Genomic DNA, 15,984 nt, shown 5'->3' with positions numbered 1-15,984 from the left:
GAACCCTGATGGTCTATCAGGCTGGGGCTGGGCTGCCTTCACATCCGGTTTGATGAACTAATCAAAAACTGATTAGCACCTTTGTTCAAAGGGGATGCTGATTAATCAATTACTATTGATTGTGAGCGTGGCTTCACTCGGCAGCAAAGAGACATCTGAAGGGAAAAAAAAAAACACCCGATAAAAATTGAGCAGCTGTCATAGTGTTTAAATTTATTAAAACAAAATACATTATTTTTTATGAAGCTGTCTTGAAATGGGTCACTGAAGGAGAGCATATTGATTGAGAAAGGATGAACTTCTTAAATTTCTGTAGCCCAGAGACTGAATTCAATTATAATACAAGACAAACAGGTTAACACCCGTCTTAAACAGTCCATCAATAAATTAGAGGAGGTGTGGTACATGTAATGCTAAACTGTGGTAATGAATAATATTACCATCCATTCCCTGCTCCATCTGGGTAGAAATTTCATTCTTTCCTTATTGTGGATAAATGTTATATCCTGCGTTTCCTTCACAATAATGATGGTCTGTCTTCGGCTGGCCCCTCGTCCCCCTTCCTCCCCCATACACCACTGCCGCCTCAGCTAATGACGGTTTCCTAAGCACCATATGGTGCCCCAGCCTCACCCAGAAAAGCAAGCTGCCCAGCTGATCCTCCTCTTCAATCTGCATTAAAAAATTACGCTTGTGTGTAGTTCAGTGATTTAATTATTGGAGGACCTGGGGAGCTTCTCCAGTTCTACTTTGAACCCTTTCATGGACTTTTTGGGTGTTAACTTTATTGATGACGGATCCACAAGAGTTTTGCATTGCTTTATCAATTACATCTGCTATTTCCTGGTGACAGCTGGTGGTTATGGCCACCCATGTGGAATAGAATAGCTTCAAGCCTATTTATCCTTCTATTTTAGTTTAAAACTTTTTAAAAAATGCCTCCAACTGCCTCCCTCCCTTCAGCAATGGAAGGAAGGTCCTTCGGGGACTGTTTAGTGGAGTGCGGTGGTAAATATGCCGCGTGCCAGGGAATGGCCCTCCGGCACAATCAGAGCAATCCATCAGGCTTCTGCTTTTAAAGCAAAGGCACCAACAAGAAATTTCAGAGCTCTCATGCTTCCCAGAGAGAGACACGTTTTCAACTCTGGCCCTACATACAAGAAAGTGATCCGGAAAAATCAACGTCTCCCTCACAGTGCATAGAAAAGTACGGATGGAAGGCAGATTCTAAGTGGCTTTGAAAATCCATGCCAGGTGTTAAGGAAGAATCTAGGTGAGCCAGCTATAGTTCCTTAAATGGATTACAGAGGAAACATGGGCTCAAAATATGGTCTAGATTTAGTTAATGGAAGCACTTAAAGGCCTTCAGATCCAGATTATCAGTTCTGGGGTGGGATATAAGACCATCTGGCTGTCGTTGAGTGTCCGCAAAGTCTGGCTAAACTTGCTTGAAATGTGTGTAAGAAACTGTCAATAGACGTAGCATCTGGGGGGACTCTTTCCTTACTGGTTCCCACATAAAGTATGGCCCAGACTTGGCAAACAGGCAATTGCATTTTTTTGTTAGGCTAGTAATAATAATGATGATGATAAAGAAAAACATCAAAAACCAGCTGGACTATGTAGACAAATTCAAGATCTGGCCCCTAAATCGCAGGTGAGGTCTTATTTAGCTTGTATTTGTATAGTACTTGACCGCTCAGGAAGCTTGTGCACTCATTTGATCCGCATTCATTCAACAATTGTTTGAGCTCCTCCTACGTGCTAGGCTCTGGCCTGGGCACCAGGGATACAGCAGTGAACAACACCAACCAGAGGCTGGAGCTGCCCCAGATTTCACGTGCCAGGATCCTGCCCTCATACACGTTACATTCTAGTCAGGGAGACAAGCTCAAAACACAAGATAACGTCAGCCTAATGCTGTGGGAAAAAATAAACCTGGGTAAAGTGAAAGTGAGTGACTGGGGCTGGGAAGAGGTGGAGGGTAGCTTAGAAATGCTCACCAGGGGAGGCCATTGGGACAGGAAGACCAAGAGATGAGCATGAGAGCATGAGCCAGCCATGGGAGGATTGTCCTGAAAATTCTGGGAGATTGTTAAGGAAGGGGTTGTTCACAAGTGAGGGAACTGGGGCTCCAGAGGGTAAATAATTTACTCAAGAGACAGAATTTAAACATATGGGTCTTCCTGGCTCTTCAGGAAACAGAGACTTAGGTTTAAAGTGGTTATCCTTCCCCTGTGAAATCCACACTTACTTTGCTCTGGTATCTTCTTGGGAATTCTTTCCCTCTTGGACCCTTTTCGATTCAGACTGTGCATCCAAGGAATGAAGCAGGGAAAGCTGGGCTCTCCAGAGCCCATCAGGTATAGAGCCACGTGCTGACGACCGGGAAAGATCTCTTCCAGCGTTGAATCATGCTCTTTCCCATTCAAAGGGGACCTTAAACTCTGCTCAGATGTTTTCAGTGCCACTGTCCCATTGATCTCCTAAATTATGGGATGGACTTCCCACTGAGACGGTCCTAAATGCCATGGGAAAGTGTTGAGTTGCAGAAGGTTAAAACATGTAGATCCCCTTATTTTAAAATTCCTTTTAGTACAAGGCAGTAGACTGACAAATCATATTGGGTCCATGCCAGCTTGGCCATGACTTTACCACCACGATGTAAGTTTGAATTTCATGGTATTGCTGATCTTCCCATAATCCAACATGCTACTGTTTCCCCCATGGGGAGGAAGGAGACCATCAAATAGGAAATTTTCCTCCAAATTAAAGAGTTGGCAGGCTACAACACAAAATATGAATTCCACTTCTACAGGTTGGACACTGCTTTGGGGTGACTTCACCATATTCATTAATCCATCCTCACACCCCCAAATGCCTGAGGTCCACTGAAGCATCTTTCTCCAGAGAGAGATTCTAGTGGGAAATGTATGTTTAGAAATACTTTTACAACCCTGTTCTCTTTATCAGATGTATACTCCTTTAAGGAAAACTCCAGTCTCATCCTCAGTACTTTCCTGTTGCTTAAAATGGAAAAGGCAACCACACTTTTAAGTCCTTATTGTTAGATGAATAGAGAGGACTCAGGAGCGTGCCTTGTGGTCTCTTTGGTGATGCTTAATGTCTTTGGGGGGATTTGCATCCTGTTGCCTCAAGTCATTTCCACTGTTGGTTACATTAACAAAATCAAGTTACTTGAGAAGGGAGAAAAATCAACATTAAAAAAAAAAAAATCTTGTTCTCATGTTTAGCTGACAACAAGAATTTAATATCCTGATACTTAAATGGTACACCTGAGTGATAACTTGGATTGGGTGGCCTTCAGCCGCCAGGCCCACAGCCTTGACCACCACCCAGGACCACCAGTCACACTGTGTGCCATTCTACATAAATGAAAAGAAGGGGTTTGGTGACTTCAACTCAGCTAGTGTCTGTGGGGCATCTTACCCTCTGAGAACAATGTTGAGTGTGCAGTACGACCCTTACCCCAAAGAGCTAATAAGTATTTGCCTGGAATCAGGGATTAGAACTGGAATAAAGCCCTCTGTAGGCTTTATTACAGCAGATTTCAATTTGGCAAACACTTACTGAGTGCCTACGATATGCCAAGCCCTGGCCCAGAGAGGCCGCTTCATATTCAGCGACACACTGGCCTCTCAAAACACCCCTGTGAATTGTATGATGGTGCACCATGGCCCAGAGTAGCTGATTGACCTGCCTGAAGTCTCACAGAAAAGCAGTGAAGCCCAGCTTGTAGGCCAGATCTGTGGGCAAATCCAGCGCACTTTCCAGCGGGCCATACAGGAGGTGAAGTCCTAACTCTTCCTGCATCTCCTGTTTGGGCCTGTTCCTGGAGGATAACATAGGCAGTAACCACCTAAGAGCCCCAGGTCTTGATCAACGTACAGCCAGAGCCCGTGTGCGGTACTTCTGATTTCTGTGAATGCCTGCGGAGCTCTGGGTGGCAGGATGATGATGATGATGGTGACTGCAGTTTTCCTTTAAGTAGCTTAACATAGTTCCTTTGAAACGATAGCGTAGCTGCAGTTACGTTGCTAGAATGAGATGCAGCCGAGGGGTAGTCCTAGATGCCTGGGATGCTGTATGAGAACCTTCATGATTTTTCTTGCCTTACATTTATTCCTTCCCTTCCACTTTCTCAGAAGACAGAAAAGAAATGTTATGCTGCACGGAGGCTAGTGTGCTCCAATATATATTAACATCTTAATGGGAAAGCTGTGCATGTACTGTATACATTTACTACTCTCTGACAAGAGGGAATTAAATGTCAGAAGGATTTGTAGCATCTGTAATTGAATTGCTGCTGAGAAAAGCAAATCTTAAAGAAGAATAACATATTAGGATTAGCAAATAATGTGGCATTTTGTCAGCGCATGCCATTCAGTTTGTTCCCCTTCAGTAATAAAGTTGTGCTTTTTAAAAATGCACACTTATTTTTGTTGCCATGGCGGGAGCTGCGATAGGTGATGAGAATGAAAAGCTGCGGTTTTCAGATGGTGCCAGGTTTGGGGCTTGGTTTTGTTTAGTCTTTGAGGTCAGATTTTGGGTTTGTCTCAGATGTGGAAAATCCACTGTCAGGCTTTTTCTTTCTTTCTAGTAAGAAGTAACAAATGACATCATAGTCATTAAGCTTCCTATGCGATAGACTAATCCCTACAGCCCTAGGAAGCAGGGGGCAGCGATTCCACCGTCAGCACCGCTTCTCGAAGTTTCTAATTAAACTGACTTGTCTAGCCAGACCTCAGCCCGGGAAAAAGACTAGAACTAAAGCAAGTGACAGAACTGCTGTGAAAAGTCAACAGTTTCACTTTTTTCCCAGCTATTCATCGATAGAGAAATTATGGAAGGTTGACCATATGAATTGTCCAATAAATAGAGGTAGGAAGACCCATCTCCTTAGAACCTCCCCTATGTTTTAGGGATTAATTTTAAAGATGAGACCTCAGGTAGTTTATAACCTTTGTTTAAAAATAGCATGTGCATTTAAGGGGAGTGTCTAGCTCTCCCCAAGTTTTTAAGCGTGCTTTCTAGCCCAGGCCAAGGGTGGGTTGAAAGGTGAAGGAAAGCCAAGGCAGGGTGGTCCTCCCGCCCTCTGCCGTGTGCTTGAACCGTATTACTGTATCGCACTTCCGCTCGTCCGAGGTGGCGATCTTAGTGTCCGCCGTCTCTGTGGCCTGGGCTGAAGGTAGGCCGGCTGCAGCTGCAGCGGGCTGTCTGCTCAGCGGCCCCTCTGCCAACGTCGCTGTCTGCCAGGAGCTTGTCTAGGACATCCTGGCCATTCCCTGGCTATCCACGGATCTCTGCCTCGGGCAACAGAGCCTCCCAGGCTTTTCACAGATCCACGATTAAGGCATTCACATGGCAGTTTATGTCAGGCATCCCGTGCCAGGTGGTAAAGTAGCCAAAGCAACCGGGATCTGTTAGGCAGCGTGACTGCCCGAGTCCCTGCACTCAGTCATTTGAGGAGCAGGAACGAGTAGAGAAAAGGAAGCCCCTGCAGGGAGGGGAAGGAGGCTGAACTTCCACTAGCAGTCACTCTTCTTGTCAGGCCCTAAGGAATGAGCGTCTTTAGAACTCCCCCTTGCATATTGCCCACGAGGAAAAGATCAAGCCAGCTCACCTGGCCCAAAGTAAAGAAAACTGAGCAGATTGGGACATCACTCTTGGGAGAGTCTTTGCATTTTTTTGTCCTGGCGGTTTCTCAGATGCTAATGGGAACCCCGCGTGGGTGAAGCTGTGACCCAGGCAGTGGTGGCCAACTTAGCATTCTGTAAGCAGCTCGTAAACCCTCACCTGGAGCCAAGTTGTTCCAGCTTTTTGCCCAAAGAAGAGCTAACTCACGAATGCTGAACAGTTCATGACTGAGCTGTCCTTAAAGAGTCTCGTGCTACACTTAGAGCCGTAGACGGGGCTGCAGCACGGGACAGTGCAGGCAGGAAGGATTGTGCCCCAACTCTGAGTTGACACTTCCCAGCATCTACAAAGTGCCCCTGAAAATCAGGCTCATGGAAGGACAACGCCTCCGTTACTTGAAGTCCCGTGTGAAGTGATCCGGGATGGCATTCCACACTCCAGTGGGAATGTGTCACCCAAACTTGCTTAGTTCTTCAAGGCTGGAATAACCTTTGTGCCATAAATGTACACCAGGTCAAAACGTGGCTTTCCTCTTTGCGATGATGGGGAAAAGCTAAGTCCCAGCAGGATGAACACGGTTACAGCCGTTACTGAGAGGGGCAATCGTGTCCCTTAGAGACAGGAAAATACTCCCTCTAAACCAAAGAGCTGTCCACTTGCCTGAGGACCGGGCATGTTGCTAGTGTTTATTTTTCAGTGTAGAAGCTGAGGACAGCTGTAGAATCTGTAGGTTTCCTTCTCTGCCTGATTGAGAAAAGCAGCCCGAAATCTGGAGAGGATGTCCCCCGGCAAGTTCACGGGACCTGAGGGAAAGGGTCTGCACCCCAAGAGGAGCAGGATCTGTGGGTGACGGTGAAAGTCATAGACTTTCCCAGGGTTTTCAATTCGAGGTAGTCGCTCACGGAACTGGCCAGAGCTTTTGCTCTGTGAGCAGAACAGGAAAGGCCACACAGCTGATGGACTTTGTCAGAGCCGCGCTCCTGTTGGTGGCTGATACTACCCTGGGTTCCAGTTTGCATCCTACTGCTTTAGCCCAGTGCCTCTCTGTGTAGAGTCTTGTGTTCCTGCTTCGTGCAGTGAATGAGGCACCAGTCCACAGCATCTAGGGGTAGGTAACCAGCCTTCAACTGTGCCCCTCACCACCTTGGACCAATCAATGGCACTGTAAAAACTCCCCACCCAACCCACACGTGAACACATAAAAAGGAGTGAGACGAGTCTGGAAACAGCGCCACTCTTCGTAGCGGACGCCAGGCCATGCCAGGCAATGGAGGATGGCCAGGACTGCATCAGTGCCCGCTGCAGTAAACCCCGGGGCGAGCCAGGGGTGGGAAGAGGCGGGGCAGAGCTGCAACCCACACTGTGCCCTGTGAATTCAGCATCACTTACCTTCTGGGTCCGTCTGCAGTAACTGAAGGCAGGAAAGATGTCTCGGGGATTAACTGGTGGTAGTAAACTTTCTGATCAAAGTGAGTATCAGAAGATAGCTGGAGAGATTACCCCTATAAATAAGTATCTGTAAAATATGTATGTCCTTGAGGGTAGGGAAGATAATTAGAACCCAGGTATTTAATGTGGGCACAGGGCAGGGAGAAAGGAGCTGCACTGAGCCTCTTCAGCTCTGAGCTCATGGGGAGCAAAGGTCAAAAGAATGATTTTGGCTGGAAAAACTAATCCCACGGATACGTACCCTGTGAGGTTGGTTGGTTGGTTCTTCTTTATCACAGAGCTTCCCCCTCCTTCCTCATCTCTCCTCCCTCTCTCCCTCCCTCCCCCCTGTTCTCTCTCTGGCTCTCTTTTCCTAGGCTTCTAGAATGTTCCTGTGCCTAGGCATGGAGAAGTCAGCCCTGTAACAGAGGACAGGGGAGTGCTTCCCCCGGTGGGTTAAGCCTGTGCTGGGGCAGCTTCCCTCCCCTCCGTCTTCCTGGGACGGGACCTCTCTTCACCTCTCGCCTCTTGTACCTAACTTTCCCCGCTGCTCAGTAGCTGGCATCACTTTGCTTTTCTCACCCAATTCTTAAGACACAGGGAGTTAATAGAAAGAGCCTTATCTCTCAATAGGTCTGAAGCTCATGGCCATTGGAGATGAGTTAATTCTCATTCCCACAAGATCCCCTATTTTGACAGCTCCCTAAGGAAAGCACAACTTTCTGGCTTTTCGAGGACTTTGGTCTCCCCGTGAGCAATTTTGAACGTGTGCAGTTGGGGTGAGAGTCTCCAGCGTGTAAAGCACCATCCTCCAGCAGATACCCCGTGTCCAGGGGCACCCTCCAGGGCACGCTCCCCTTCAACAAGCTCTGTTGTCTTAAAAGAAAAATAAAAAAAAAAACGTTTCCGTAGCTGAGTTCTGCCTCGTTGAAATGACTTTCAAGACACAGAGGCTGTTGACTCTGCAGTAGGCAGCACGTTGGGCTGCGAAGGGAGATTCCACTCTGCCACATTTCAAGTCGAGCTTATTAGACATGTGGCTGGAGGGGCCCACACATCACGGAGTGGGCTAATTAGCTGCAGTGCACTCCGCCTCCAACCCATCTCCATTCTCCTATTAAACTCCCTTCACCCTGTTGTCCTGGGCGACCCGCTGCTGCCTCTGATTTGGCACTTCTGTTTGGGTTTGGATTTGGGATTTTTTTTTTTTTTTTTTTTGGTCATCCTTTCAAAGGTAACTTAATGAAATACTTTAAATACTTCATTTTTTAATTTAAACTCTTAATTAAAGCACTTTTCATGGAACCCTCAGTCACAAGTTATTTCCCCACATCCTTCAGTACTTAATCTCAGAGCAGAATTGGAAATATCGATAGAAAGTGTAAATCATGCCCTCCTGCTGAGAGCGTTGTATCAGGTTTCGGCTCAGAAGAGCACCATTACCTTTAGCTGTCACGGATCTGTACCCTTGATCGATAAACTTCAAATATTATTAGAGGTGGAGGCTTCAGAGATTTGCTCTGTTCTTTGGAGAGAGACAGAGATAAATCTTTCTTAAAAATTGACTCGAATTTGCACTCTCCGTCTTCCTGGTGAAATGCATTTCTCTTAGGCGTCCAGCAACTGCTATGGGGACAGATTTATAGGCCATGTGCTTCTTGTACTGAAAGATTTAAATGGTAAATCCTTCACATATGACTTCACAAATCATGTAAAGTTAAAAGTTTTTTACCGTTTCTGTTGCTGCTGTGCTTAAATTGTAAGGTGCAGCTAGTAAATCATTTTAATGGAGGTGTCGTACTTGACTCAATAAAAAAAAAAAAAGACAATGGTTTGGCTTCCACTCCAAAATGTTAATGTATTAATCAACGGGAGAATAATTGTTTTTTACTACATTATAAATCTCGGGTGCCATTAGGATTTCAGCAAGGGGTGATGTAGACACATTCCTAAATTAAAATTGTTTACACTGCCATACATCCATTCTGCATGGCCATAGCTCATTCGGGGTTCACTTTGGATTTGTTCCCCAGCCAAACATGTCGTTCCTCAGTCGAAAGAAGACATCCCGAGGGAGTGATGCTTATAAAGGAAAATTAATTGCATCGTGAAGTGTTAAATAAATAAAAGAAAAACCATCTGTGGCAATGGACAATTATTCCTTGCTGTCTTTTTTGAAATAGGTTTTTAGGTTTTTAGACTGAGGCTTACTCCCTCATACATCCCAAATGTAGCAGGTACGTCACTTGTCTCTAGTCCCCTGATCCTTGTTTTATCTCTAGGCAGCTGGGGCTTTTGAGCTCCTTACTTTTCCCATGCAAATGCCTGGCAGGGAATAAGTCCCTGGGCGTCTCTAGAAAGATGCTCGAGCCACCCCTCCACAGCTCCCGTTACGGCCTGAAGGTGCCATTCTGAGCGCCCTTAACTAGTTAGGTCGGCCTCCTGAATAGGATCTGCAGCTGGATACAGAGAGAGGGAATGCCAAGACCAGGTCAGGACTGGACAGACTCTATTTCTTCTCTCCCTGCCCCCTAAGCTTGTTTACATGCGTTAGCATCCGATGCCGCTTAGAATGAAATGCCTTGAGGGGAGAACAGATCAGTGCAGCACTGAACAGGTCCCCTCGGTGGAACTTGATCCATCTTGACTGTTCTCTCTGACTCTTCCATTAAGAAAGAAGGTGACCTCTGACCCTGGAGGCAGTGTCGCCAGGGCTTCTGGTGTCTCGTAATACCCTCTACATCCCTATTCCTCTTCTGATTTCAACAGATTCTCGAGCAGGTGAAGAAGGCACGATCAGGGCAGTGGATCACGCCGTGATTGGCGGCGTCGTGGCCGTGGTGGTGTTTGCCATGCTGTGTTTGCTCATCATCCTGGGGCGCTATTTTGCCAGACATAAAGGTAAGCCAGGCGCTTGGGCAGCCAGGAGGCCTTGTATCACCACGGCGCCTGCCTTTGGGGGACTTGGCAAGGTTGTCCTTGATAGGCAGTTCGGTTTCTGTGGCCACACAGCCTCCTTGATTCCTGAAACTGGGAGAGAAAAAAATAGAAATCTTAGCAGCGGCTGATTAGGACTCTGAGAGCTGATGAGTAGCACTCCTTGATTTGGATTTTTCTCTAAATGAAAAGCTTTATAGGTGTGTTATTCTACAGTTCATTATTGGGGATAGAGTAAAAATTATAAGGGGCTGGTGTGTGAGGTGTGGCGTAAACCCCAAAATGATAAACAGGGAAAAAGCAGCTGCATAACCTTCTGCTTTGCGGGATGCAGGTAGACTAGCCCTGCTCCCCGACCCCCAACTCTGGGTAAGCTGGTCACAGCGGCTAGAATACTTTTGTGGTTTGATGTGCCTTAAAAGCCACATAAATATGTATTTTTAAAATTATGAGTGCAATTGATTTAAATTGCCATTAATCATCACACTTATCAACTGTGCCGTCTGGATGGGCAATCATCTTTGGGAAGGCTCCTCCTCTCTGCCCCGTGCTGCTCTGAGCCTCTTCTCCCCTCTCCATAATTTATCCTTCCTTTTGTTTGTCGGCCCTTGTCTTTCTCGGGTATTTTTCTCAAGCGCTGTGCAGTGGGCTCCCAAGCCTTTCCTATAGTATAAACTCCAGGCACCGGCAGTCTGCTTGATTGTAGAACTCGGGTTTGGGGAGGGTCCCCTGAGCACAGCAACAGAGGTCCAAGGTGTTTGACAATCACCTTAAGAATCCGAAGTGCCCATCTCGAGTGTAAAACGGTTTGGGGCCCTCAGTACTGGGGGTCCTTCAATGAGTGCTGCCCATGCCCAGCGCTCTGTCTACCCTCTGCCCACGCCCAGGAGGCAGTCTGTTCGGCCAGAGAGCAGGGCCAGAGTCTGCACAGCAGCTGAGGGGACCCAGGGAAGAGGGCATACTCTATAGCGGAAAGGGACATGGGGGGACCATCTGACCGCCTGCCTTCTCAGACTTGTCACTTTGAAAACTTGAAAATACAACAAATAGATCAGCCTTTCTTACTTAAGAATCCTGGAGAATACAATACCTAATGGGAGGAGGGTGATTTGATTATGATGGGCAGTGGAAGCTCTACCTGTATTTCATACTGAGGTGCAACCCTTGTCTTTCTCCGTGTAAACCATTGGGACTTGCTGATAAAGAGTGTCACCAACTCCGTAACGTTCTGTCTATTGTCATTATAAAGTGACTATGCCAATTAGCAAATCCATGAATCTGGGTCCGGGCTAGAGTGACATCAGGAGCGAGAATCACTTGTTCCTTAAGGCAGATCCCACGCCTTGATTCCAGCTGTTACAATATCAAATTATTTCTCGATCTGGAAGCCCACTCTGTGATGGAAGGCAGAAGAAAACCAAACCTACTTGTACAAATTCAAGCACATTCTCACTTACGGACAGGCAACAGTGCTTCCTGAAGACAGGAGACGAGGGTTCAGATAAATGATTTGAGATGACAGTAGAACATCAGCAGGGCCCTAATTCATTTATTGGCTAATTGCTCTTCCTTGCTTTGGTCTTTAACCATGTACGTGCACATATCTGGCCATTGGTCCTGGGCGTTTACTGTCAGCAGCTCTCCAGCTTTCTGCATTTTTAGCTCCCACTCACGTCTTCTTCTGCTGACATCCTCTGGTCATAATCACGGCTCTAATGTCTCATTTGCTGAATTATATCGCAGCGGTTCAGTTGGAGTGGTGCCTTTGGAACCCCCGGATCCCCATTTGTCTCACCCACCTCGCTCTCTTCTTCCAATTGTTTTTTCCCCTCTGCTGCCTGCACACCACTTCGGCTGATGATGGCCATAAAGCAAGTTGCCATCTCTGTACCACTTTACACAGAGGCCATCAGACAGTCACGGTGCTTTACCCCTTCATCTTTCAGGTACATACTTCACTCATGAAGCCAAAGGAGCCGATGACGCAGCAGACGCAGACACAGCTATAATCAATGCAGAAGGAGGACAGAACAACTCCGAAGAAAAGAAAGAGTACTTCATCTAGATCAGCCTTTTTGTTTCAATGAGGTGTCCAACTGGCCCTATTTAGATGATAAAGAGACAGTGATATTGGAACTTGCGAGAAATTCGTGTGTTTTTTTACGAATGGGTGGAAAGGTGTGAGACTGGGAAGGCTTGGGATTTGCTGTGTAAACAAAAAAAAAAAAAAAGAAAAGAAAGAAATGTTCTTTGAAAAGTACACTCTGCTGTTTGACACCTCTTTTTTGTTTGTTTGGTTTTTCAATTTTTATTTCTTCCTACCAAGTCAAACTTGGACACTTGGATTTAGTTTGGATAGATTGCAGAAAATTCTGTGCCTTGTTTTTTGTTTGTTGGTTGTGTTCCTTTTTTTTTTTTTTTTCCTCCCTCCTTTGTGTGCATTTATTTTTCCCAAAAAACTTTGGATTTTTTTTTTTCCAAAATCTCCCATTTTGGAATTTGCCTGCTGGGATTCCTTAGAATCTTACCCCCCCCCCCTTATTTTCTTATTGTTTTTCCTTTCCTTTGTTTATTTTTTGAAGTAACTGCTTTCTGTTCAAAATTCAGTTTCATAAAAGGAGAACCAGCACAGTTTAGATTTCATAGTTCAGAATTTAGTGTATCCATAATGCATTTCTTCTCTGTTGTCGTAAAGATTTGGGTGAACAAACAATGAGAACTCTTTGCTGCTGCCCATGTTTCAAATACTTAGAGCAGTGAAGACTAGAAAACTTAGACTGTGATTCAGAAACTGTTCTGTTTGCTGTGGAACTACATTACTGTACAGGGTTATCTGCAAGTGAGGTGTGTCACAATGAGATTGAATCTGTCTTTAATTCTGTATCTGTAGACGGCTCAGTATAGATACCCCACGCTGTCCAGAAAGGTTTGGGGCGGAAAGGCCTCCTCCTTTTTCAGTGCCCTAAACAGACCTGACAGGTGAGGTCTGTTCCTTTTATATAAGTGGACAAATTTGAGTTGCCACAGAAGGGGAAGTAGGGAGGGGGGAAAGATAGTTCTGCTCTGGTTATTTCTGTTCCAAATGATTCCATCCACCTTTCCCAATCGGCCTTACTTCTCACTAATTTGTAGGAAAAAGCAAGTCTGTGTCATGTGCGAATGACTGAATGGGACAGGGGTTTTTTTGGTTTTGTTTTTGTTTTGTTTTGTTTTTTCCTTTGTGCTTAGTTAGGAAGGCAGTAGGATGTGGCCTGCATGTACTGTATATTACAGATATTTGTCATGCTGGGATTTCCAACTCGAATCCGTGTGAAACTTTCATTCCTTCAGATTAGGCTTGACAAAGGCAAGAGGTACAAAAGAAGGGCCAGTATTGTTCTCAAACTGGTCTGCCGTCCATCTCAGTTCTCAAAAGGTCAGAGCAGAGGTGGAAAAACAGCATGTAGGGATTTTTCAGTTACTTAATCAAAACTCAAATGTGAGTGTTTTTATCTTTTTACCTTTCATACACTAGCCTTGGCCTCTTTCCTCAGCCTTAAGAACCATCTGCCAAAAAATTACTGATCCTCGCATGATGGCAGCCATAGTGCATAGCTACTAAAATAAGTTACCTTGAACATATCTTAGATGGGGAGCCTTGGGAAAAGGTAGAGGAGTCAAGTTACCATTTACATTTTTTTAAAGAAATGTGGGGATTTTCACTGAAACGTCTAGGAAATCTAGAAGTAGTCCTGAAGGACGAAAACTAAACTCTTACCATATGTTTTGGTAAGGCTCCAGACTCCAGAATACAGTCCCTATGGAAAGATGGCATCAAAAAAAAGATAGATCTATATATATATAAATATATATTATATAACATTTTCAGTGAGTAATTTTGGATTTTGCAAGATGCATTTTTACTATTGTTACATTATGTGGAAAACTTACGCTGATTTATTTAAGGGGAAAAAAAGTGTCAACTCTTTGTTGTTTGAAAGCGTGTTTATTTTTCTTGTCTTTATTTTAACCTTTGATAGAACCATTGCAATACGGGGGCCTTTTGGGAACGGACTGGTATGTAAAAGCAAATCCATATCGAGCAGCGTTTTGTTTTCCCCTCTCCTATCCCTAGGCACTTAACCAAGACAAAAAGCCACGACAAACATCCCTTTTTCAGTGAATTTTATAATGTGCAGCTCTATTCCGAGCCCTTAGCACTCATTCCGACCATAGTATAATCGTATCGAAGGGTGAGAACCATTTAGCATGTCGTTGAAAGGTTTTTTTCAGTTGTTCTTTTTAGGAAAAAAAAAAAAAAAAAAAACGAAAAAAAAACCCCACAAACCCTACCATTGCTCACTGAATTGGCATCTCATTTTGGGGACCTCCCATCTTTCCGTTTTGAAAAGTGTACAGTAGTGCAGTGCTCCTGATGTGACTCTATGGCTTACAATGTTGACATGTCTCAGGTTCATGTGTTTTGATTGGTGTTTTCCGTCTCAGGTAGATTGCAAAGTGTAGGCCCCATGCATTGGAAAAAGATAATAATAATAATAAAACAAAGCAAAAACAGGAAATTATGGATTTTAGTTGTATATTGGTTTATGTATTTTTTTCTTAAGTATACAGTGCACTGTTTGAAATGTATTGTTGAGTATTACTTTGTACAGGTTGATCACTTTTTTTAGAGTGAAGAAAGAACAAACTTGTTTTTTGTGTTTTTTAAAGGAATATAAAATAATGAAGGATGTATAATTGATGCCAAATAAGCTTGTTCTTTAGTCACACTGACGTCTGACTTTTCCCTTTAGGCAGTTCTGTTTTTGAGGTGTACATGGACGATGTTACGGTGTATGAAACTCCATATCCATATGTTCCATTCGCATTTTGTATTGGTTCATGTATACCATTTTTACAAAAAAAAAAGAAAAAAAAAGAAGTACTATAAAATATCTGTCTTCTTAATAAAAAAAATTAATGTTACCAAGTGATCCTTTTTTCTCATTATGGACTTCTTACGGACGTCTCGGCCTGGGAGAAGATGGGCCCCTGGTCCGGCTTCCTCCTTAGCACCTCGCGCAGGGCCAGGAGCACGGGCGGTAGATGCTAGGAGGTGCTGCCGGCTGGGCTCCTTGGGACCGCCTTCTCTCCTCTGCTCATCCTTCCTGTACTTGATCTCTCCTCCCCTCTCAGCGGACAGGTGGGCCAGGTGCTCTGGCATCGCGGACTCAGCGATCTGTGCAGGTGCACAGGCTGCAACGCGGGCCAGCCCGGGACGGCCCCTCCCGTGGATGCGTCTCCCGCCCTCACTCCCCTATTTCCACCCAGCACCCCACACCCACTCCCCTGTGTTGGCTGCTCCACTTGTCTCTTCCTTTGGGATTTCGTGTCTTCACAATTCATCCTTCTTCGTTTCAAGTTCTCTCTCCTTTAACAAAAAGACGTGATCTGCAGAGGACGAGCCTGGCCGCCAACGGAAGATTGTTCTCACTTACTGTTTAGGCTGCTGGTGCTTCCGGGCCGGGTGTACAGCAGGATTCAGTCTGTCACCGTCCCCCTTGCCTTGCAGGCCGAGGCGAGCAATGACTGCACTTCATGGTGACCGATCTTTCAAATGCTCAGCTCACACGTGAGCCGCCCCGAATGGCCCTTTCCCACTGTCCACCCAGCTGTAGCTGAGTTCCCCTTTTCTCTCTCGGGCAGGTGGTGGGGAAGGTTCAGCAGTGGGAGAAAAGGTAAGCTCCGGAAAAACCAAAGGCTGCGTACTTCATTTCAGCCCTTCCATCCTGGCCTGGTCTCTCGCCTGTCTCTGTAAAAATCTGCTAATCGGACATGCAGTTACTGGGCGCCTGCTGTATGTTCAGCGTCGTGAGAAACACAGGGAAGTGTAAGATCATCTCTGGAGACCAACCGGGGCATCGGTCACACCCACATAAAAACATGAAATGGTCCCCAGCTGTGGGGGGCACCCCAAAAATG

The 15,984-nt window shown here is 45.4% G+C and overlaps 1 protein-coding gene across 6 annotated transcripts in view; it reads left to right on the top strand.

Annotated features, from left to right (window-relative positions):
• Window positions 1-14,988, top strand: part of CADM1 (cell adhesion molecule 1) — a 325,103-nt gene extending 310,115 nt beyond the window's left edge. For all 6 annotated transcript variants that reach the window (XM_082339773.1, XM_082339775.1, XM_082339774.1 and 3 more), the window contains 2 exons: window positions 9,856-9,987; window positions 11,970-14,988. In XM_082339773.1, the coding sequence (XP_082195899.1) occupies window positions 9,856-9,987; window positions 11,970-12,088 (251 nt within the window). In that variant the 3' untranslated portion in view covers window positions 12,089-14,988. The remainder of the gene's footprint in view (window positions 1-9,855; window positions 9,988-11,969) is intronic.
• The last annotated feature ends 996 nt before the right edge of the window (window positions 14,989-15,984 follow it).

The sequence above is a fragment of the Balaenoptera borealis genome (genome assembly GCF_965194805.1).
Source record: "Balaenoptera borealis genome assembly, chromosome: 11".
In the NCBI taxonomy this organism is placed as follows: Eukaryota; Metazoa; Chordata; class Mammalia; order Artiodactyla; family Balaenopteridae; genus Balaenoptera; species Balaenoptera borealis.
This window is presented reverse-complemented; position numbering and strand designations above follow the sequence as displayed.